At 37.6% G+C, this 24,859-nt stretch overlaps 1 protein-coding gene across 5 annotated transcripts in view; it reads right to left on the reverse strand.

The window, feature by feature from the left end:
• Window positions 1-24,859, reverse strand: part of Cntn3 (contactin 3) — a 260,616-nt gene that overhangs the window by 181,828 nt on the left and 53,929 nt on the right. For 4 of the 5 annotated variants that reach the window (XM_048787016.1, XM_048787014.1, XM_048787015.1 and 1 more), the window contains exon 4: window positions 18,288-18,463. In XM_048787016.1, the coding sequence (XP_048642973.1) occupies window positions 18,288-18,463 (176 nt within the window). Of the gene's footprint in view, window positions 1-18,287; window positions 18,464-24,859 lie in introns of those variants that run through there. The other variant, XM_048787017.1, reaches the window with a different exon arrangement.

Raw genomic sequence — 24,859 nt, forward strand, 5'->3', positions numbered from 1 at the left:
TGCAAGAGGATTCTGAGGCCATCATTGTGCTCTGGCATTTGTCAAATACTAAACAACAACAAAAAAAGAAGATAGGGTGAAGGAGGAGGGGAAAGAGGGAGGAGGAAGAAGAGGAAGGAGGAGCGGGGAGGGGGAGGAAGAAAGGGAAAGAAGGCAGAGAGAGGAGGGACCAGGAAGGAGGCAGAGCTAGGGGAAGAAGGAGGGAGAGGAAAGGGGAGGGAGAAAATGGAGGAGGGAGGAGGGGGAGGAGAGGAAAGAGGAAGAAAGAGGAGGAGGAGGAGGAGAAAGGAGGAGGAAAGGCAGGAGGGAGAAGGGGAGGAGAAGGGAAGAAGAGGAGGGAGAAGAAAGAAGGAGGAGAAATAGACGAAATATTTAACCAAAACTCTCAGTTGTTTCAAATCTATAATGAACTTAAATCAGCTTCATTCTCCTATAAAAATTCCATGTGATCAGCAGATTATTTCATTTTAGGCCTAATAAATTTCTCTCAATTTGAAGATACTCCTTGTCAGTGTTCAAATGTCTACAAGACTCCAGAGATTTAAAGAGATGCATCTAGTATTAAAAACAAACAAACAAATAAACAAAAAACTACTGCAACTCAATAATAGAAAGAAAATAACCCAATAAAGGATGGTCAAAGGATCTGAACAGACATTTCTCCAGAGCACACACACCCACTTTGACTGTTAAAATAACTGACAAAGGCTGACTAAGTGTGGAGGAGTTGGAACCATCAAACACAGCTGGTAGAAGAGTCACTTTGAGCAGTGAGTTTTGGAAACAGGCTGACTGTGCCTGAGGAAGTTTTATACAGGGTTACATAGGACTTGGCCACTCCACTCCAGGTAAGTACCAATGGAAATGTAAAGCTGATCCACACAACCAGGCAGCATGGCACACAACTGGGATCCCAGCAACCCAGAAGGCTGAGGCAGGAGGATTGGAAGTTCAAGGCTATCCTGGCGATCTAGCAAACCCTTCTCAAAATAAAGAAAGGGCTGGGTATATAGCTCAGTGATAGAGTATCACAGAAATCGCCCCCTAAAATACCACCAAAGTATGTCCATGCAAAAATTTGTAAACAAATTTCTGTAGCAGCATTTTTCACAATGGTCAAAAAGTGGAATGACCCTAATGATCATCAACTAATGAACAGATAAACAGCATTTGGTATGTTCAAACAGTGGAATAACAATTTTAATCTCGACAATGAAAAGAAATGAGGTACTGATACATGCTTCAACATGGACAAATCTCAAAAGGATTATGCTAAGTGATGTGGTTTGGATGTGAGGTGTCCTCCCAAAGCCCCTGTAGTAATGCAGGAATATTCAGGGTGAAATGATTGGGTTGTGAGAGTGTAACCTATTTGGTCCTTCCCAATCTGAATACATTAATTGGGAGGTGACTGTAGGCAGGTAGGGTGCGGCTGGAGGAGGTGGGTCACTGGGGGTGTTCCCTGGCAGGGAACATCGTCCCTGCTGCTACTTTCTGGTTCTCTCTCTCTCTCTCTCTGCTTCCCAGTTGCTCTGAACAGAGCATTGTGCCCTTCCACCATGATGTTCTGCCTTATCTTGGGATCAAAGTAATGGAGTTGGTCAACCATAGATTGACCCTTTAAATGGTGATCCCAAAATGAAATTTTCCTCCTCTCAGTTGTTCTTATCAGTTATTTTTGTCACAGTAAAGAAATTCTGACTATACACTAAGCAAAAGACAATCATAAAACACAACTGTATAATCCCATTTACACAAAATGCCCACAATAGGCAAATCTGTAGAGTTAGAAAATAGATTAGTGGTTTCCAGGGACTAGGGTGGGGAATGGAGAGTTATTGCTAATTGGCCCAGTTTCTTTGGGGAATGATGAAAATATTCTAAAATTCAATGTGGTGGTAGTAGTGGTACAACTTTCTGAACATACTAGAAACAAGTGAATTGTAGACTCTAAATTGGAAATTATATAACATATGAATTATATATTGAAACTGTTATAAAAATATCTGAACATGTCCTCCCCTGTCCCAGCTTGCCATACCCCCAGCTATGAGCAGGACCATTGTTAAATACACAATGTTTATGCTGCAACTAAAATAGCTGTCTCCTCTGTGCAGGACAGCCAACCCTTCTCCCACCCATGCTATCTCAGTCAGACCTGTGGCAGCCTACCTCCCTGAAAAAAGAAGGGTAGAGTCCAACCAGGACCCTCAGGAAGGACACACACTACAGTGCTAGCTGATGGGCCATTCTGTACCAGCCCAGGTGGAAAGCACATCTCAGGTTCTTTGTAGGTGATGCTTTCCGATCAGTACACTTATTAACAAACACAACAATGTTCACACACTACCCCAATCCTCTTCCCTCCCTGCCCACGAGAAGAGTTCCTGGCCTTCTAATGTTGTATATCATGATGAACCACAGGACCATCCACCCAGTTCTATGATAAAAACACTCCACATTCCTCACATCGACTCCATTACCACTTTCTATCATTTTTATTCTCAATATTTGTGAAACCTGTTCCCTAACAAGCATCAACTCCAGGAATGAAGAGATTCATTTCCCAGTCTCCTGCTCATCTCCCCACCTGCATTCCTGATCCCTTCTAACTGCCACACAGCAATTCCTCTATCTTTACAAATTGAAACACACCACTCTGTTTGCTGGCTGAAGGGCTTGGAAGAAGATGGCTGAAGTGAAATTGAACGATCTCGCCTGTGACCACCTCTGCAAACTCATCTAAGGCTATCTCCTCCTTCTTTGGCTGCACCAGAGCAAAATTTATTATTAAGGTCAGGATCATGGCAAGCTCACTCTCCTCCCATTTTCTTTTATTTATTATTTATTTTGTACTGGTGATTGAACCCAGGTATGCTGCACCACTGAGCTACATCTCAGCAATTTATTTATTTATTTATTTATTTAGAGACAGGATCTCAGGCTGGCCTTGAACTTGCAATCGTCCTGTTCAGTCTCCCCAGGAGCTGGAATTACCAGCATGAGCCACCACACCAGGTTCACCTCAATTTCTTTAATGTTAAAGAAAAATACAGAACTTTAGATGGTTTAAGGGAAAATAGAAAGATCTTGGTTATTTTAAAGGGTCTCTCATAGTTCATATGCATTTGTGTGTTAATCTAGTGAAATCCTCTTCCCTACCAGACCCCAAGCTCCATGAAAATGGGGTGCTCAGGCTCTTGTACAGTGTGTGGTGTACAGAAAAACTTGGTAAATGCTCACTGAAGAAAAGCACCAACCTTCACCTGGAGTCTCCATAAGCTCCTACTATGGCTCACTCTTTCCATTAGGACTCGACAGTGAACATGCTTTCCCTAAGTCTTTAGACACACCATTAGGATTGGACTGCTTGTTGATTATGGATCATGCTGCAGTCCTGGAAGGATGAGGTGGAAGATATCAAGTCCAACTCAACCTCAAGGGTTTAGATAATGCTCCACTGGCTGGGATCTCTAGGCCACTGGATATTCAAGGATGGAAATTTACATCATGCTTTCAGGAGAAAACAGACTAGGAATACTGGAATTAATCTGAACCTGTTGGCTCTATGAACGGTCTACTCCATTCCATACTTCATATATGTACACCTCAAGGATGTGAGAGGAGGTGGGTACACACACAAACCCCAGAGGGAACTTAATACCTGCCAGTGGAATTCCTCAGCCAAGTTTCCCATAACACAGAACCTTCAATATTACTGTGACCCCATGATTATCCTAAGATATCTGCAGCTATCTTACAAACATGGCTTTGTAACATGATCTTTGGAACATGATTCCAAAGGCAAATGACTAATTCATTCTACTTCTATGGAAAAACATAAAATACAAAGGCTAAGAAGTTACTGAACTTGACTTCTGCAGAATCATAGTTTTAAAAACTGACAACCTTCCTATGTGGCTGGGTTGCAAAGTACTGCATTTAATTTAAAAAGTTTTACTTTTTAATTTAAAAAGCTTGTAAAGTACTAATGACACACCCATATGTAGCCTTTTGTTTTAATCTCAACTTCATTTTTGACCGCTAGAGTGCTACCACTTTAAGCTTCATCAAAGTCACCCGTGTTCAAGGATGAACTCTGTGTTTCTGGCCATGCTTGCTTATTTATGAGAAGGATCACTGCCTGTTACTCACAGCCACCAAGGCTCACATTATTTATGATGCCATTTTAGCTATTTAGTCTTTGGTAACTTTTCTTTTCATGTAACAGCCAGCCACGGTGGGATTCACCCTTAAAAATCTCTGCATTGGGCTGAGGACGTGGCTCAAGCGGTAGCGCGCTCGCCTGGCATGAGTGCGGCCCGGGTTCAATCCTCAGCACCACATACAAACAAAGATGTTGTGTCTGCTGAAAACTAAAAAATAAATATTAAAAAATTCTGTCTCTGTCTCTCTCTTTAAAAAAAAAAAATCTCTGCATTTGTTTTGTTTCTCTCCAAACTTTGTTTCCTAAGCCTTCGTGTGCTTTTAAATACTATAATAAAAGCAAATAAACGTGCTATGCCTTTACTTGATGGGGAGAAGAAATGCTTTGTAGGGCACTGTGATCCATTTCTGTTTCACTTAAAAAGATTACCAATGGCCAGAGAAACAGGGTAGGAGAAAAAGTGGAAAGAGCACCCTGGGCTCAGCAGACGCTTTCTTACATGCTCTTCTAAAGAGAGGAAAGCAGGGGTCCCCAGGCTCTAATGCAATCCTTCCCATTTCATTGTGAGGTCTGCTCTCAATAAAGTGGTCAGAGACCTCTACCTGGTGACACTGGGGTTGTAGCTGGCCTCCAGACTTATTCTGTTTAATGCAGAAAGAGTTGGCTTTTATAAAATGTAAATTTAGTCTCCAATGTTTAAAAAGTCAAGACATTTAAGGTCAAGACCAGATGCTTGCTTTATATCAAGAAAGTGACTGCCTTTGACGGACACAGTTCCTACAATTTCATTATTTCATCTGCTGAACAGACAGCGAATGAGCATCTCTTAAATTCCAGGACCTACGAATACAAATATGACAATGGACCACAAAGACTTTCAATCTTGAAAAGGAGAGAAAAATTATTTATATATATATAAAATATGGACCTTGCTGGAAGAGAAAAGTGGGAAGAGATGGAAAATCACATATAGAGGCAGGACATGGCCATGGAAGTGAAGATCATATGTGAAATTTCTTCTTGTTCTTAGGTGAAAGCATTAGAGGGTCTGATCAGGAATGAATGGACTTGTCTGGTACAAAATTAAAGGAACCATGCTGACTGCTGGGGTAGAGACCAGAAGACTCCAGGGTTGGAGGTACTGGAAAGGGGATGATCAGAAGGGCTACTACTGCAGGGGAGGTGAGAGGCAAGACTGCCTCCCACACAGTGGTGGCTGTGAAGAGAGTGAAAAGTGGTCAGATTCTAGGTACAGTGTGAAGATAAAAGCAGTAAGATCAATTGATGAGAGCCCTGTGGAATATAAGAGAAAGACAGAACTCAGCGGCGATCTAGAGGATTGAATCTAAACAACACACACACAAAATGTGTCTCTCACTAAGGCAGGAAACTCCAGATATGAGAGAGATATGAGAAAAATCAAAGTTATGATTTGGAAAGAGAAGCTAGAGATACCTACAGACATCAAGAGAGTCGGAGCTGGCCTAACATTAGTTGAGAAGGGGAATCCAGGAAGTACACATAGAGGGGTAACCAAATGTCAAAAAATGGAAAGTTGAGTAGAACAGGATGAATAAGTAGGGAAAGTTTTGTAGTACAGTAAACTCATGAATTCCAGGGCTTAGACTGGGTTTGCCAGGCAGTGCGATGAGGGTGTGAAGCACCATAGTATCAGCTTGTAATTCACCCACATGGAAATGGGAGATAAGGTCTTCAGCTAGGAAATGGGCATTTGGAATTAAGAACTTCTGCACACATCCCACATCCCTGAAAGTCTGTGCTCATGGTCAAACCAGCTGTGGACTCGGAGGAGGACTAGGACATGTTTGTCCATCTCTTTCTCCTTATAATGAATTTATGAAGGGGTAGAAAAAGTACAGTGGATGCCTAATTCATGAAAAGTACTAAAATTTCAATATGCAATGTTGTTTTCTAGTTTATGTAAGCAATAAGGAGTAGTAGACTCCTAGATGGACCAGAGAAATAATTATATAATTAAGTAAAATAAGGGTAACTTGAACACAAGCAACAGTCAATCTAATAACCAAGACAGCTACAAAATTACTACTGAGAACATGATACATACAGTGTGAGTATGCTGAACAAAGGAATGATTTGTGTCTAGAATATATAAAAAGTGCCATATTGATCACACATTTGTGTTTGGTTGGTGATTTCACTTTTTAAAACAACCCCCAAGTAAGTGCTGAAGTGCTATCTAGTGTTCTTATATGCAAAAAGGTTGTCATGTGCCCCATGGAGAAAATACAGGTATTAGATAAGCTTCATTCAGGCATGGGTTACAATATGATTGGCCAAGAATTCATTATCAATGAATCAATAATAGACTAAGTGTCTTTAAGCAGAAATGCACATTATATATTGTTTGGTTGATAAGAATGCTGTGTAGGTTCATGGAAACCTAGTCCTGTGTTCCACTGGGCTCAAGGGCTCACTGTTTCTTAATTCCAGTGTTAGAAATGACCTTATAGAATAGAACCGGAAGAATGAAATTTGACTATACATGTGGGGCCACATTGAGCCCAATACATGACATAAAATGGTTTTCAGTTTGGTTATATTCTTGAGGTTTAGATGAAAAAATATTACAACTCTTAACCTAGAATAAGATATAAAAGCAATATTTCAAATACAAAGCCTCTAAAATTAAAAAAAAATAAATAGATATTAAAAACTCAACAGAAGTTTCTAAGAAAGGTTTGAATTTACCTACCAACAGGTAGGGGTAAATGTCAATAAAAGAAAATTTGAGTAGGCTTGGAAGTCAATGTGGAGGTGAGAGGAATAATCCAATCTGGGTTGTTCAAGATAAAAGTAAAAATATGAATGAAATAGGAACAGAAAACTAAGGAAAGCATACAAAGTCACTGTTATGGTTTAGATATTAGATGTCCCCCCAAAAACTCATGTGTGAGACAATGTAAGAAAGTTTAGAGGTGAAATGACTTGGATATAAGAAGCTTAACTCAATCAGTGCATTAATCAGCTGATAGGAATTGGCTGGGTGGTACCTGTAGGAAGGTAGGTTGTAGCATGAGAAGTTGGGTCTCTGGAGGTATGCACTTGGGGTTTATATTTTGTCCATATGAGGGGAGCTGAGTGTCTCTCGGCTTCCTGGTGCATTGGTTGAGCTACTTTCCTCTGCCACAATTTTTTGCCATGATGTTCTGCCGTACCTACTAGAGACACCAGTGAAGCCAGCTGTCTACAGACTGAGAACTCTGAAACTATGAGCACCAAATAAACTTTTCCTCCCTTAAACTATTCTTGTTAGGTCTTTTGGTCACACAGTGAAGAAAAGCTTACTGAGCAAAAATTGGTACTGAGAAACAGAATCCTGGCTGTGACTAATCTAAACATGTGATTCAGAAACTTTTGGAGCTTTCTGGAACTTGTGGGTGGAATTTTCAAAAGTTTACAGATGCAAGATAGAAAATCTTTAAAATGTCATAAGCAGAGCTTAATGGGCAATTATGTTGGGTACTCAGAAGATCAGATTGCTAATAGGATTGCAGCAGTAAAGAATGGGTTCATGAGGTTTCAGAGAAGAAAAACAACTCTTCTGAAAATTGGACTACAGGTCATCATATTATATTCTGGCTAAAACGCTGTCTACATTTTGCCAGTGTTCTGAGACTTTCTATGAGGCTGAATTTAAAGGTGATGGACTAATTTATCTAGCAGAGGAAATTTCAAGACAGCAGAGCCTTTATGGGGTGGTACAGGTATAGCTGGTGGCTTTTAGCCAAATTCATGTGATAATCAGGAGAGGCAAGAAAAGAAAAAAGATTTTTTAAAAACTTGCAATTTGGGCAAAAAATAGCAAGTAAAACTGGGGCTAAGGAAGGTGTGGTTGTTAAAGAGATTGTAGCCATTAAATAAATTCTAAATACTTCACCAAGAAATACCATTAAATATGATTTGAAAGCATCTCAGGAATTGGCAAGACCACATCCATCTCAGGTTCAAGGATATAAAAGTAAAAATTCTTTTGAGAAGAGACCAGTGGGGCACTCTGCTTGCACAGGGGTACCTAAGAAGCTGTTTTACCATGCTCAGCTGCCCAGGTACTCATAAGTTGCTGCAACTAAGGTCTCTGGATATTTGACTACTTATTGAAATGGTGGCAGAACTTGGCCATTTATTGCTGGTTCTTCAGGAATCCAGTATGCTGCAGTTGGAGGGTGATGGAGGCTTCCACTGAGATTTCAAAAGAGGTTCTGGGGAGGCAAGGCAAAGTACCCCAGGGTTGGAGAAACTGTGGACATTCCTGATAGGGCAAGGTGTGGAAAAGTGGGAAGGAAGCCAAAGCTGCAGTGGAGACCCTCAAGATTAAAAGATGCCAGTAATGTGGAATGTCTGCAGAAGAAAGCTATAGCAATTGAGCAGAAGTAAGACAAGAGAAGGGCCATATTGGCTGCAAAGCCATAGTGGGTGGTACTAAAAAAAAAAAAAAAAGTCCTTTGAAGAGAATATCAGGATGCCACTAATCCTAGATGCTAGACACAGAGCTATAGAATACAATTGCCCAGTTGGATTTTGGTCTTTTGTCTCATCCCTTCTTTCAATGCCTTAATTTCTTTCTTGTAAAAGAAAAATGGATAGTATGTGCCTTACTATAGTGGATATATGCAACATGTTTTGGATTTTTTTTTATAGGTGCTCTCATTGAGAGTTTGCCTTGAGTCTCAAAGGAGACTTTGAATTTGGACTTAAGGAAATCCTAGAACTGTTAAGACTGTGCACACTCTTGGAAATGGAGTAGATGAATTTTGCATTGTGAAACGGACATGAGCTTTTGGGGACCAGTGGCAAAATGTTATGGCTTAGATATGAGGTGTCCTCTAAAAGCTCATTTGTGAGATGAAGAAAATTAGTTTAGAGGTGAAATGATTGGGTTGAGAGAATCTTAAACTAATCAGTAGATTAGTTTGAAAGGATTAGCTGGGTGGTAACCATAGCCAGGGTACCCATGCCTTTGAGGTATATATCTTGTCCCTGTTGAGTGGAACTCTCTCCTTCTCCCTCTCTCTGTTTCCTGGTGCAGTGCCTCGAGCCACTTGCCTATACTAAACTCTTCTGCCTTAATGCTCTGCCTCACATTAGGCCCAGAGCATGGGGGCTGGTTGTCCATAAACTGAGACCTCTGAAACTATGAGCACAAAAATAAACATTTCCTCCTCTAATTGTCCTTGTCAGGTCTTTTGATCACAGCAACAAAATAGCTGACTAAAATACTCTCCCATTACTAAAGGACTCCTGTGTCAAAACTACAGGACAACAAAAGTAATAACAGTAGGCTAAACAAAATTAGATTCATAGAAAACCAAGTCACTGTGACACTGAAGAATGCTAAAGTCAAAAATAGGATCCAACAAGCTTTTCTAGAGAAAAACAAGATCCTCTGTACAAGATACCATGAGCCAAAATGGCATTAGATTTCTCAAGAGCAACACTGGAATACAGACAAGTGTGTTCAAAAAACTGAAGGAAAAGATTTTGACAGAGTATTCAGATAAAGCCACATATTTCAGTCAAGTCTACTAGCATAAAAATTTTAGGATGCATGATCTACAACAACTGTACACATTATACATCTCTTCGTAGGATAGTTGAAGACCTGGTACTCTAAAATGGTACCTCCAGGAAAGAGTAAAACAATGAACACAGGTTTAAGAAGATACACATGGCACAGACAATGCAGGGATCCTTAGTGATGTAGAAGGGAGACCCAAAAGAGATAGATCCCCTCATATGCAAGAAGACCAGCCCAGGCTGGAGCACTCCAAATAGCTCTAGAACATACTTCCCCAAGAAGGTGAAACTGACAGAATGAGTGAGGCATCTGTATCTGATAGGAGATTCAGAAAAGTGGCCAACATTTTGCCTGCTTTTAGTATCAGATAATAGCAAAACCAGGAAGTAAAAAAGTATAACAAGATTACTAATTTGGGGGGAAAGAAAAATTGTTCATCAAAAAATAAATAATCATTTGCCACCAAATTCAGCTCTGAATATCAGTTACAGAGTTCTAGTAATGCCATCACTGAATATATTGACCTAACTGAAATTACAGTCCAATAAAATCTTATAATAACATGGCCTAAGATGACACATATGAATCCACTAACCATCAGCACCAGCCTTCTTCCTAATCCCCGGCTTCAGACACAGAGGCTGCAGTTTTATGTTCCGTGGAGGTCTGGATAGAAAAGCAGAGGCTTATAGTTACTTGGTCAAGTCCAGGCACAGCCAGGGGCACATATTGGGCCGCTAACTGCTTTTAATTTTGTACTTTTGTGAGAGTAACGACTGAAACATGCTGTTTTTCTTAAATTTCATAACAATGCAACCCTATGCTGCTAAGGTGGCGAGAGAAGGTCAGCCTCAGGTGCTGGAGACAAGGGTCAGTCTAATGCTCACAACCAAAACTTGACCCAGGAAGTGGCGACATCAGCAAGTTATTTAGAAACATGAAGGCAAATATCAAAGGAAACAGGCAAAAAAGCTAAAAGGAGCTTACTCCAGAAAAGGAAAAATAGAAAGGATACAGGCAAAAGTCCAACATTCCCCTGAAAAATTACAAGCTCTGTAGGAGTGTGCATATACTATCATTTCTGATGTAAAAGAAAAACAAGAACATAAAAGGAACAACAACAATCATGTCTAATCATAGGGTTAAGAAATTTAACACAGCATTGGACAACAACAGAATAGGATACCGGAGGTGGGCAATATGGTTTAAAATATAAAATCCTTATTGCTGGAGATAAGGAATACTAAAATTTCTGGGCCAACTCCTATAAGAAAAAGAGTGTATGCAATTTTCAACATTTTGAAGGGAAAAGAAATTCTCATTCAATATAGATATAGGGAAGGAAAAAAAACCAAAAATCAGAATGAAATTGCAATATTAATATATTAACATTTAAAATATAAGGCAAAGTAATTTATTAAATAGAGAATTACTGAATGTTGACAAAAATATTCTAAATTTTTATAGATCAATAATGTGCTAAATACATACAGCAAAATGTACAGCAATAAAGGCACAAACAGAATTTCACCATCATTGAGGTAGAAATAGATAAGGTTAATAGATTATACACCAGTAATGACAAAAGGACTTGAATATAATGATTAGAAGGTATAATTCCATGAACATATGAAGAAAAATGTGCCCAGTATTTGGATAATACACATGATTCCAAGCACATGAATCATTAAAAAATGCTGGGTCACAAAGCAAGTAAGAAAAATTTCCAGTAGTAACAGCTTCAAAGTGTACTGTGTGGTCAATGGTTGCAGCTTAGAAATCACAAACAAGGGCTAATGAAAATGTGTTTGAAAATTTTAAATTATGTATCTGATGAATTCAGATGTACCAAAGAGAAATCATAATACAATTATTACATTTACAGATGTGAAACAATAAACTTACTGTATGTAGAACTCACTGCAAACAGCCAAAATGGTGCTCTCTGGGAAATTTAAAACCATACATATTTATATTAGAATAGAAAAAAGTTGGGAAAAAATGAACTAATCCCCACAGAACTTAACTGGATAGAAACAGAATAAGAAAATAAACCAAGAACTGGGAAAGAACAGTAAAGGTAGAAGTAAAATAAATGAATAAAGTATAAAGGTTCACATGATCAAGTTCTAAGAAAAAAAATTGATGTTAAAAGAGTTCCAAAATAATATCCATAATGGAACAGGAGATGGCCATCTACAGCCAAATTGAGAAAAAAAGATATAAAATGTTTTTGAACAATTTTTGTCCATACATTAAAAAACATAAATAAAATTCCTAAAAATATTAAACCTGTCAAAAAGAAATAGTATGATTAATCCTATAGCTACTCAATAAATTTAACTATTAATTAAAAAGTTTCCTCCAAGAAAACTCTAGGCCCAAATGTTTTTATGCTTGTGTTCTATATCTTCTTCAAGGAACAGCAAATTTCACCATTTCTCAATGTTTTCTAGGGATAGGAATATAAGGAATATTCTTTAAATCATTTTTAGAGGTGCATATAACTTTTATACCAAAGCCAGAAAAGTAGAGATGAGAAAATGAAAATCTCCTCCATTACTGATCTGCAGAAGTGTTTTACAAAACACTAACAGATAATATCCAAGACATTAAAAATTATATAACAGCCTATGTGACTAGCCCAAGTACAAGGCCTCTTCATACTGGAAAGTGATAACTATATGAACAGATAAAAGAGAAAAGCTGCATATATATTTTAGTAAACGCAGGTAATACAGTATGAAGGAATAAAGCATCCATGATTAAAATTAAACTATCTGATAAATTCCCAATAAAGGGTATCTATATAGCGGGCCAGACATCACTTTGCACAGGGGAAGCTGCATTGCACTTATTCTCATTAAAATCAGAACAGGGAAGTCTACCCCCGTATGTGGAATCAACACGCTAGGTCAGAGAAAGAGCCATACCGTTAAGTTAGATACACAAAGGGAACAGTGGTCGGCAAGGAACCGAAAACTGTCATTATTAGCAAATAATATTCTGCAAGCAGAAAAGTCCAGAGAAGCTTGAGAAAGGGAGCACACATTGTGTTCCAATTGGTAAAAAGCAGAACCTTCAATCAATTCAGCTGCTATAGCAAATGAACATCATGAAATAAAGGAAATGGTATCCATTCCAGGTGATTAAAGAAAGACTGAAACATGAGAAGCAAAGCGCCAACACTTTATTTATTTATTTATTTTTAGTAATGGGGATTGAACCCAGGGGCACTTTACCACTGAGCCAAATCTCAACTGACTGGGTTTTGTTTTGTGATAGGGTCTCACTGAGTTGCTTAGGGCCCAGATAAATTGCTAAAGCTTGACTTGAACTTGTGATATTCCTGCTTCAGCCTCCTGAGTTGCTGGGATTACTAGCATGTGCCACCAGGCACAGCAACACCAACACATTTATTAGTAAATATAGGAGAATGAATTTTCCATTTTACAATGAGGAAGATGGATTTTAAAGAATTCAGAAGAGAACATAACCCATAAAGAAAATGGCTGATAATTTAACCTAAAATAAAAATTAAGAACATCACTTCATTTGACAGCATTGGAGAAAACAAATTAGCTACTAACAATCCAAAGATAATTTATAACATATGTAAATGACAAACGATGTATTCAGAACATACAGAGAACATCAATCATTAAAAAGACAGGCATCCAGTATGAAAGTATATAGATAATAGAAAAACAATCAATGAAGAAATATATGAAAAGGAGCTTGACTTCATTGAAACCATAGAAACACAATTTAAAAACCACAATGAAATTCAGTTCTGTAATGTATCTGATTTGGTCAAATTAAAAAATAAGAGAATAGCAAGTTTGGCAAGGCTGCAGATTGACAGATATTCCAAAGCATAATTCTGAAGAAAAGTAGTTATGTGCATATTGTTTAAGAAATTTTAAAAGTAGCTGGATATGGTGGCACACACATGTAATCCCAGCAGCTCAGGAAGCTGAGGCAGGAGGATTGCAAGTTTAAGGCCATCTTTAGCAACTTTAGTGAGTCAGACATAAGCGACTTAGTGAGACCCTGTGTCAAAATAAAAAATAAAAAGTGTTGGGGATACAGCTCAGTGATTAAGCACCCTGGGTTCAATTTTCAAAAGAAAAAAAAACCAAGAAATTAAAAAAACTAAAATAATTTTATGTGTTGCTCAGAATATATTTGTATGTAGTCAAAACTTCTTAAAAACACATGGAAGTAAACAAATTTAACTACAACACTGAATATCTATGGAGAAAGAGAATCTCACCAGGATAAGGTACTTCAATTGTTTTAAATTTTGAAATAATAAACGGTAGCTACTTAGACATCCCTTTTAGTTCCTCCATATCGTTTAGACCTCTGATATAAGCCATGATTTAAAACATATATTGCACTTCAGAAATGGTCAAAATAAAAATATTTTCATCAGGATTAAGAGAAAAGCAGATATTAGAAAGCAAGGACACTGGGGCTTCCAAAGGCAACTCTTTAAGCTTTCTGCTGCTAGAATTAAGAAGTGGACAAAAACATTATCCCAGTAAATTAAAAAAGCACCCAAAATTACATCCATGTAACATAACAGCAAATAATTGAGACAATGTCTACAACTCAGTCACTGAATCATTTTACATTTCTCTTCCTTCTGAAAATTGTTCCACCCCAAATCTATGAAAAAGGACTGAGTGTCTATGGAAAGCAGGCATCTTAAACTATGGGATTTTCACATTCATTTTATCACCAAAACTATCTTCAAGCAACTAAAAAATTGAGATTATTATACACACACACACACACACACACACACACACATATATATATATATATATTGCATTTTCATGAGCATTAAAAGTGGTGCACTGACCATATTTTCATTTACTCATTCATTCATGAACTACACAGAAGTGCTTTCTCTGTGGCGGATATAAACAAAGAAGTATTGCTAAGCATACAAACATGACACAGTCTGGAGGGGAGACACAGTCTGGAGGGGAGACACAGCTATATTGAAAAATTAAAGAGAACATTTTTCAATGACAACACTTTACCATCCATTTGCCTGCAGCAAAGACAGCCAAGATTCTCTAAACTGGAGTCGTGAGCATCCAACTAACACAAGAGCATCCATCCTTATTTCCTCTCCAGTAAATGTATTACATTTTTTCAGGTTACCAAAACAAAGCAATGTTTTTCTCTAACAGTTATAAAATATCTTCTAATCATTTGCCACTTTCTTTGGGGGCTTTATCAGGAATCTAAATCCCAGCCATATTAATTAAATAAAAAATTTGGAACCTTTTCAGTTTAATGTATTACCAGGTTAAGAATACTCAATATTCCTTCTTGAAACTTTCAAATAAATCTCTTAGTAGAACACTAAGAAATTTAAAACAATACCAAAGAATCTCACAGTACACCAAGTCCGCTAAGCAATGTGGCTCAAAGCACAGGAGGAAATAAACAGTGTAAGCCACAGGAGAACAGACTGACAGAAAGCCCCAGGGCTCAATGGCACATCCTCGGTTTGTAAAAGAGGGACTTCCCAATAAAAGCAGGGAGATATTTTATATTTTGAACCTCTCTCATCCCACTTGTCTTGATCTGGTACACCCTTATCCAGAAAGTCAAGGACACAAATAAGCAAGGAAAATGACTTTTGGGGGGACAGGTGAAAGTGACCCACTAAGAATTCTATTTTCCTGCATTTTTTTTCTGCCTGTGCCAACAATGAGAGGCCCATAACTAGGGATGTGTTTGCAGAGAGTAACCTGGAAGATAGGATACTGTATCCCTCTGGGACAAAAAGCATATTTGCTTTCTTCTTTCTGTAAAAGAGGTAGATTCTCCCAACTCACTGTTCTTCAGCTATGGAAATACCATCCACCACAGCCACGCTGAATCTCCCCACCACAGCCAAGCTGAATCTCCTCTTGTGTGGACAAGAGGAATGAAATCAAATTGCTGAAATTCATGGTGTTTGAGGTTATGAGAGTAACAAAGTCCTTTGTCTCCGACCCAGAACTCTCATGTCTTCCCTTGCATCCACAAAAAAGTTACTAAGTATCTTACAAATGAGGATGCTTGTTAAAATCTTATCACAGACTCAACAATTTCATGTTGTTTTGCCTATAAAGTGCTGTTCAAGAACCAGGGACAGACTGTAGATGGTGCAATATAATTTTATAGGTATTTTCAATTCAGACCATAGTCTCCAGAAGGGCCGACTGAGGAAAAATCCGTAAGTTAATTACTCTCCCTCAAATACTATAGGATGTAAGAATTTTGAGTAGAAACATACCACTACACAAAGGGTGCACTTGCTGAAGTGCTCCTGGAAACAGAAAGAAGGCTGGGAACTGGCTCTTCTTTCTAGAGATCAATGTAAATGTTCTAGCATCTATGGGACAGAATGTAGGGCCAGGAGAATCCACCTAAACCACCTGGTGACAGACCCTGAGTTTGGACACCATCTGTTGAAAAGTCTCAGACATAAAAATGGAAGCAGCAAATGGAAGTAGTGGAGAAAGAATATTCAAGAGAATAATCTTTATCTTAAAAGAATACAGAAAGATGTGGCTTCTATGGATCCAGAACAGAAATTGATAGGAAAGAGAAGACTGAGAGGAAAATAATTCCAAACAAAGGACAAGAACTATCTAATACATAGATGACAACTGACTTTCTAAAATACACATGAACCAAACTAAAAGATATAGAAGGAGGAAACATCCTTAAATTATATACAAAATGTCCAATTATCACAAGAGAAATTTCCAAGTTCTAAGCAATGCAAGTTAAATATATATAAATTTAGCTATGTGCTGGAAATAGATCTGTTTTCAGCTGAAAACATGAAGAAAAAGTAATCCTACCATGTCCTACTGAGTGAACCTAAAAATACACTGGGGGTGGTGAGCTCAGCAGGGAACTGTGCTTAGTATGGCCACCTTCTATCAAGCAACTGACTGCAGAAGACAACTGGGCAGTACCTTAGGAAGTCTCCAATTAAACAAGTAGTTTCAACATGTATCACCAACCAAAACCCACCTTCATGTTTAAGACAAAAGGATGACATTCTTAAAAAGAAAAGCATGAAACATATTTAAATTTTTATACAGAATATATTAAATGTTAGAAATATTTAAATATGGACTAAGAAATGAATTAATGCAAAACTGGAAAGAGGTCTGGTGGTTAGCGCTGAAGATTTTGGCAAAATTCTGTTTGAAAACTAAACTATATACATATATGTTACTATTCATGAAGAGAATATTTCTATATATACAGATATATACACATATGTATATGTTACATATATTTCACTATATACAGGTGCATACATGCATATATACCACATTATACAATATATGTATACATAACATGTATATTAAATGACATAATTTAAAAATAAATAATCACAGAAATACAAGAATGCAAAGTATACACTAAGAATGAATGGATCTAAACTCTTTAAAATGGAAAGACACTGCAAAAACCCTAAACTTAAATTTCTCTATTTACGAAATAAAACACTTTGTTAATCTCAAATATAACAGATTGCATAACATAAACACTACTTGTAGCTTTCAAAATACCCAGAAAATATACAGGTTAAAAAACAAAGACTTATGCATATGGGGGCGGGACGAGGGGAAACAAAGGAAGAAGCAAGTAAGTATGGAATGGAATGGCGGGACAAACCGTCCAGGGCTGTTATAAAAAGAGCCAAGCAGCAGGCCTGCCTTAAGTAGCACATTATTAATTTAATAATGGCTTGTGAGGGGAGCTGAGATAGAACACTACTACAGTGCTGGAACACATACATTCCAATTTCAGAACTAGAGAGGTACGAAGAGCTAAAAGAAAACCAAGTACCAAAGTCATGGTGATGTACATGATATACAAAATAGAAAACAAACGACAAGAGAAACAAAAAGTAGAAAATAGACAAATATTAAGACTAAACTGAGCCTCTGGTCTCAATCCCTAACTCTGTGGAGGAAGAATATGATTTTTCTTAATGTGGGTCACCTCCTCAAAGGGGTTCAATTAACATGACCTCCCAGGCTAGGACTTAGGGGAGCTTGTGCTGAGGGTCCTTTTTTGCAGTTCCCCAAAGGAGGTCAAAAATATATCACCACATACGTCATTTTCTTCTTTTTTCCCACTGTTTTTTTTTTTTCCTTAATGTTTCCAGGTTTGCAAGATATATTTGTAATTTAAATGATCTGCCCAGTAAGGACCACTCCTGACTATTCTATCACATTCTTTCCAGGATGGAGCAGCTCCTCCATCCAGGATCCTTAACTGCCTTGTTTTGCATTCTCTAATTGGAACTCATACAAAATAGTAATAAAGGAGTCACATATACACACGTTTTAAGATCTACTTTGCATATGTCACAGAAATCCAAAGAATCACATTGAGCTATTTTCTCAATCTATTTTTTTGAACCAATAGAATTGACACATTGTTATTAAAATTCAAAATGGCCACACAAATTAAGTTAAATACTTTTAAATACCCGTTTTACAAGATGTGTGAATATAAACTTACAGGCAAACTGGAGTTTAGCTTCTCTGCTGACAATCGTCCCAAGTGAATTTGTAGCAAAACACTGGTAACTTCCTGTATCCCAGTTTCTGTTGGGGTTAAAAACCACAAGATTTCCTCCATTCAACTTGTAACGATGTTCCAGACTCATATCAATATCACTGCCATTCAGCTGCCATCTGCAAAACAAATGTTAATTTTTTTGTCCTATTAGCATTTTTAAATTTAAAAGACTCTCCATCATAAAACCCACTTTACACATTATCCCCCTTATAAATGAAAGGTAAAGTGTACACTCTTCCAGTATTACATAATTAAAGAGTAAATGTGTCCATACAACTATCAGAAACAGAACGTTAAAGTCCCAAACAAAGGACAATAAATTAGCCTCTAAAAGTTAAAGATTTTTAAAGGTTTCCTGAAGAGGTGAGAATAATTTAGTTTCTTCACTAGTGGGAGAAATTGGCTAGGTCTGTATAGGCAAATATAAAGTAGAAAGTTAGGTAATTATCTGAGACACTTCAAGCCAATCTCAAGCTGAGGATGAATCAGGGAAAGAGGACATTTCTTTGATTTATCTGGACTGACTAAGCACATTTAATAAATTAATTGGATAAGTGTTCAACTATCCATTTCAATTTGTCTGGGTAAACACCTGTTCCAAGGCATTCTACACTTTTCTAATCCATCGCAGTGCTTTTTACAAAATGGTACACTGTGGTAAAATACCCTAAACAGCACCTGGGGTGGTCCCAAACAGTCCAGGCACTACCCTCAGAGAAACAGTAATCAACAAGAAGCCAAACAGAAAAAGGCAAAGAGAGAAGAAAGATGTTTCCTTTAAATGAGTTTTTTTTTTTTTTTTTTTTTTTTTAAAGAGAGAGAGAGAGAGAGAGAGAGAGAGAGAATTTAAATATTTATTTTTTCAGTTTTCGGAGGACACAACATCTTTGTTGGTATGTGGTGCTGAGGATCGAACCCGGGCCGCACGCATGCCAGGCGAGCGCGCTACCACTTGAGCCACATCCCCAGCCCCATTAAATGAGTTTTTAAGTGAAAAAAATGGGAGTTTTAAAACAGTACATATACTTGACACCTCAAAGGTTTCATCTTTAAAAGTCATCTCCCACAATCTCAAGAACGCATTTATTATTATGAATTAAGGTACCCACCTCCCGGATAACCCAATTCATATAATAGATCACACTGTCATCGGTTCCATAAATTTTAGCACATCGCAACAATCATTTCAATTGCTCTTCATTTAAATATTGAGATTGTTGAAATAATGTCCAACTTGCAAAACGAGAATTTCTGTATACCAGTTGTTGAGCTGTTAGCTGTTCCCAAAACTATTGACTGTGTCAGAAATGCTGCTCCTTTGAATTCTTGCTCAGAGTTCTTCAATTATTGCTCTAAATATTCTTTTATCATTTAGTCACTTTCTTAAAACCAAAGCTTTTTTTTTGTGTATGTTTCTTTTTGTATTCACATACAAGTTCACCAGGTCTAAGGCAACAAATCTAATGAACAGAAAAATGAAAGTAAGGAAAAAAACTTGAAAGACCCAATTCTTTTCATGTGAACTGAAAAGAAAAAATATATATACAAAAATACAAAAAGCAGTAGCCTCCTTCTCATTTTTGGCAGAACTCTGCTTCAGTTTTTTGTAGAGTTTCCCCATACGATTCTTCCCAAGGGCAAGTCCATATTTGCATGAGCATTCTGGTTCATTTTATTTTACTGAGAATTATACTCTACACTTAGAGTCTTAAAGTTGAACCATGAGCTTTTATGAACCTCTCTCCTATTCCTCCTCCTCAAGTCCTAGAACTCCAGAAACTCAGACAAGGAAGTAAAGAAAAACTGTCAACTGCATTATCTGGACATCCTGATCCTCTGTTACACAAGAGGGCCTGCAGATCTGCAACAGTGGCATCTCCTAGTTTGCTGGTCTCTACCTTAGTCTCTACCTGTGTCTACAGAATCAGAGCCTGTGTTTTAATTAGATAATTAAGAATTCCACATGCATATTCAACTTTGGGAAGAACTATTCCGCACCTTGGGCAACATGCCCTACGACTATACAGTAGACACCAGGGTGAAAGAGTGCTCCCTCTCCAGTCAGCCACTTTCATAGTCAACAAATCTTCCTTCCTCTAATTCAGTGAAAATACATTTACTGAATGCTTCCATGTCAGGAAATATTCAAAGTTCTCAAATCATGGTAAAACCTGCCCCCGTCCATGGAGCTAACATTTTTAGAGACATTTTTCCAAGATTCTTAAGTTCTTGACCCAACCTCTGATTCCACCTGGTGGAGTCTTTAGCCCTAGCTGAGCCTTTCATGAAACAGCCTAACAAAAATAAAGGGGGATGGGGCTGGGGCTCACTGATAGAGCACTTGCTTAGCATACGTAAGGCACTGGGTTCCATCCTGAGAGAGAGAGAGAGAGAGAGAGGAGGGAGGGAAGGAGGCACTGTGCCCATCTACAAAATAAAAAATAAATAAAAGAAAAGAAAGGGGATCCAGATGCAATCCAAGTGCCCATTGGTCTATCTGTGGGTCTCACTCATCACCAGCTGCATGTCCATGAGCCCATTTCTCAGCTCCCCTTAATCTAAATTATTAAAAAGGAATGAAGACAATCCCATCTTTCCCATAGGGTTGTTCTACAGATTTACTTAGAGAATGCATGCAAGGCTCTCAGCCCAGTGCTGCCACAGATAGGCAATGGGTGAACGCATCTGTTAGTGCTGCAGGTGGCCCCAGTGACAACCGCAAACCCCACTGCCCCTTTGCTTTGCTTCTATTTTATTCCCAAGAAGCACATATTGGTTAAATGTCACCTGCTCCATTCAATACTTCTGGCCATTCCCCCTCATGGGGATCAGATGGCGTTTTCCCCATATGGTGAGTCTGCATTTGTATCTTCTCTGAGAATTTAGCAAAGGAAGAGGCAAACACACGCTGGGCCTGACCTTTAAAGAATAAATCTAACAGCAAATCACAAGTGAGTGGGTTTAATTTTTAAAGTGTAAATGGTTTGTCAGATACTAAGTGACTCAATGCTTGAGTCAGAAAATCTCCTCTAAACTCAAGTCAAGAAAGATACAGTTAATTTCACATCCTTCTGAATGGAAGACCCTAGTGACAGAGGGTGCTTATGCTTTCTGTGCCTGCAAAGTGCAGTTTGTATAGGAGAAAAAAAAACTGCATTTCAGAGAATGAGCTAGAATGGGCCTGACTAAGCACTTCTGATGAATTCATTTGAAAATGGTGTTTTTGTGTTTAGCTAATGAATAATAATAAAGGCACAGGAGCTATACAGAAAATTGAAAGGGATAAATAAAAATATGGAGAAGCACTTCTTCTTGCCTACTTAATACTTGAAAGATTTAAGAGATTACAAACTATGTGGGAAAATACTTTATTTCAGCAAAGTATCTAAGATCTAAAAGCTATCATCCCAAAGTTGCAAATAAAGAACCAAAATGGAAAAGATTTGTTCCATTAAGCATAAAACACGTCTCACTTCCTTTAGCTCAGTTTTCATCATATAGACACAATCACCAGATTATTTGTGATATGAAAAGGCAAAATTTCTTCTCTTTTAAATGTTCTACTACTCCAAAAGCACTGGTGCATTTGTTTTAGCAAACCCTTCAGAGTTAAGATGTCCCTGAGCTATCTTTAGGAATGTTAATTTAACAAAAGTAAAATAATTATTTTTATCCTTCCTAAAACTATTCATCATTAAGTGGAACTCATCCCCAGGTGATATAAAATATCTCAATATCTTATTAAATATTGATTGTTTTTCCTCTTGCTGAAAATGCATGAATTCAAAAGTTCTCTTTGTTAAAATTCCAAAATGTGTATGTATTCTCTGGACCTGTGCTTCCAAAGGTAATTTTATCTTGGAAAGTAAAATAGTGTGCCTATATTCCTAAGGCAAAATATTCGTAGCTAGACTCAATTTCTAAATATGTCTCATTATCTTCTTCTGTATATAAAAATCTTCTGGAAAACTAAAACATACACAGTTCCTTCCTTGACAGAGTATGGGTTTAATCAATCTGCAAATTATTCTCATTTACTTTGCTGGAAATTGTAATCCAACTGTTCAGGCTTTGAAAGCACAACACTCAATACTAAGTGTGACAGGTAAATGGCACACTCAGGTCATAAATCTGGAAAGCTTTTAGAAATAGAAGTTGGCTTTCACTTTTGTGCATTCATAATCCTTTGTACATCTTAGAGGTTTCTACTTTTACCAAGGAATGGCAAAGAGTAGGATGAACTCTAACCATCAGACTGCCATCTTTCTGGAATGTGAAAATTATTTAAAACTTCATAAATATATATTTGCATACCCAAATTTTATTCAGGAAGGCTTAAAGCCAATGATCAGAAGCAAAGGCTCTTGAGGCTATGCACACCAGCATTTCAATCACATAGCATTTGTGTTGCACTAGAGAAGCAGGCTAACCTTGTAGCTTCAGTTCAGTGGTAAATGTCAGGAGATTAAGCACCTTCCCATAATCATCATGTAACACTCTCCATTGATCTTATGAATTCATTGTCAGACTTCAGAGTTCAAATGCTTGTCGTACATGAATTAGGATTTGCTTTTAGAATCCACGAGTGCATATTTCACAAGCAACTGCATCTCAGTCTATGAGCTCTCATCCCCGTAAACTGGTTTGTGTGGAGGTTCCACGGCAATGAGTGTCTGGATCAATAAATGGATAGCAAATACCTGGAGTACTAGCATTAGATATCCTGGTCTGCAGGTCTACAGGAGGACTTACACAACTGATGTCCACTTCCACATTTGGCACATCCTCTACATAAGTGGGATGCTGACTGGGAATGTGAAGTGAAAAAGAAAACTGGGCCAAGCCTAATACAATAGAAGGGTAAAGTCTAACGCAGATTTCCACCTAAAAAGAACGCAAACACAATTTCTTTAAAATGACTGCATGTCCATGGGCCAACAGGTTTTAAATCTTGAATATAAAGCACAAGGTGCCTGACATAGAAGATATTTCAAAACTGGTAGTTACTACTCCTAAATGATGAAAATGATAACTGCTATTTCCAGGAAATAAACTAAAAACATATACTAAGGGTATACGAATCACTGCCATCAGACACAAAGAACAAGCTGAAACACGTACAGAGACGGGATGAATGTGTATGTAAACACAAATTCATGTATAATGAATTCAATCAGCATAAAAGTCTAAATTTTCAGAGCTCAAAGGGACTTATCTTAGAATAGGGGCTACTGGGAATTGAACGCTGGGGACTTAAAAACTGAGCCACTTTCCCAGACCTTTCTTTTATATATTTTTTAGAGACAGGGTCTTGCTGAGTTGCTTAGGGCCTTGCTAAACTGCTGAGGCTTCTTTTGAACTTGTGATCCTCCTGCCTCAGCCCAGAGCCACTGGGATTAGAGGTGTACATCACCGTGGCCAGCTAAAGGGGCTTTTCAAAGCATATAAGTCCCGGTGAATGGTGATTTTCAATAACTGCAGGATTTCTACCATCAGCTTCCTGAATGAGATGATTACTTTTTCCTCTACCCTAGGCATAACTAATTTCACACAGTCTTTACTCACTGAAGTCATCCAGTCAATAAATAATATCAAAATGGGGAATTTCATTTACCTGACTAGTTATTAATTATTCACCATTCAGTTGTAGTTAGATATGACAATCTCTTACACAAAACCACACTAGTATGGAATAACAACAGTGAATACAAACACATATATATTTTGTTGTCAGTATTATTTAAGTCACCAAGCTCTAAAGTGAGTCTTTTCACTTGAACTTGGTGAAACACAATTAGGGAACATCACCCTTTGAAACTGAAATGAACAAAACTGAAAATAAATTGAATGACTTCTGGTGGTTTAAAAAATAATCTCAAGATGTGATTCAACTCAAGGTTGATTGTATAAAGTTATTGTCCTTCAGGATATCTATTCTACCACACAAAAGCTGGTCAGGAAGATGGAAGGAGAAATAACATTATGAAGAAAAACAAATCTCACATTTTAGACCTTAAGACAAAACAAAGCAAAAAAAAAGTAAATAACACTTAAGTCTTTGGGGAGCTAGGGTTGGGTTGTGGAAATATGCCCACCCTTAACACTCGTTCAGTCAACAGGCAATACTTTAGTTGGGGTTTGACAGGAAAATTAGGAATTTAATCACAGAAGCGATTTGTGGTTTTTAGATGCAGCTTTCAAGTTAATAAGCAAATGCATTTGTGTTCAAATGCAATGTTTGTTAATATGTTTACTGAAGTGATGAGAATAATTGCAGCCCTTGAAAGAATGAATGTCTGAATTTGCATATTCAATACTTTATCCAAAAATAACTAGTTAGGCTTCAGCACTAATTGCTGAAGATATGAGTTAAGTTGCAATGCTGTTTTTTTTTAAATCTGCTTTATGACATTTATTCTCATTTCTCACTGATAAATTTTGTAAAATTATTATGTATACACACATATGTGCTTGTGTGTATATATACATGATATATTATGTGTGTGTGTGTG

The sequence above is a fragment of the Marmota marmota genome, unplaced genomic scaffold, assembly GCF_001458135.2.
Source record: "Marmota marmota marmota unplaced genomic scaffold, marMar, whole genome shotgun sequence".
Lineage (NCBI taxonomy): Eukaryota > Metazoa > Chordata > Mammalia > Rodentia > Sciuridae > Marmota > Marmota marmota.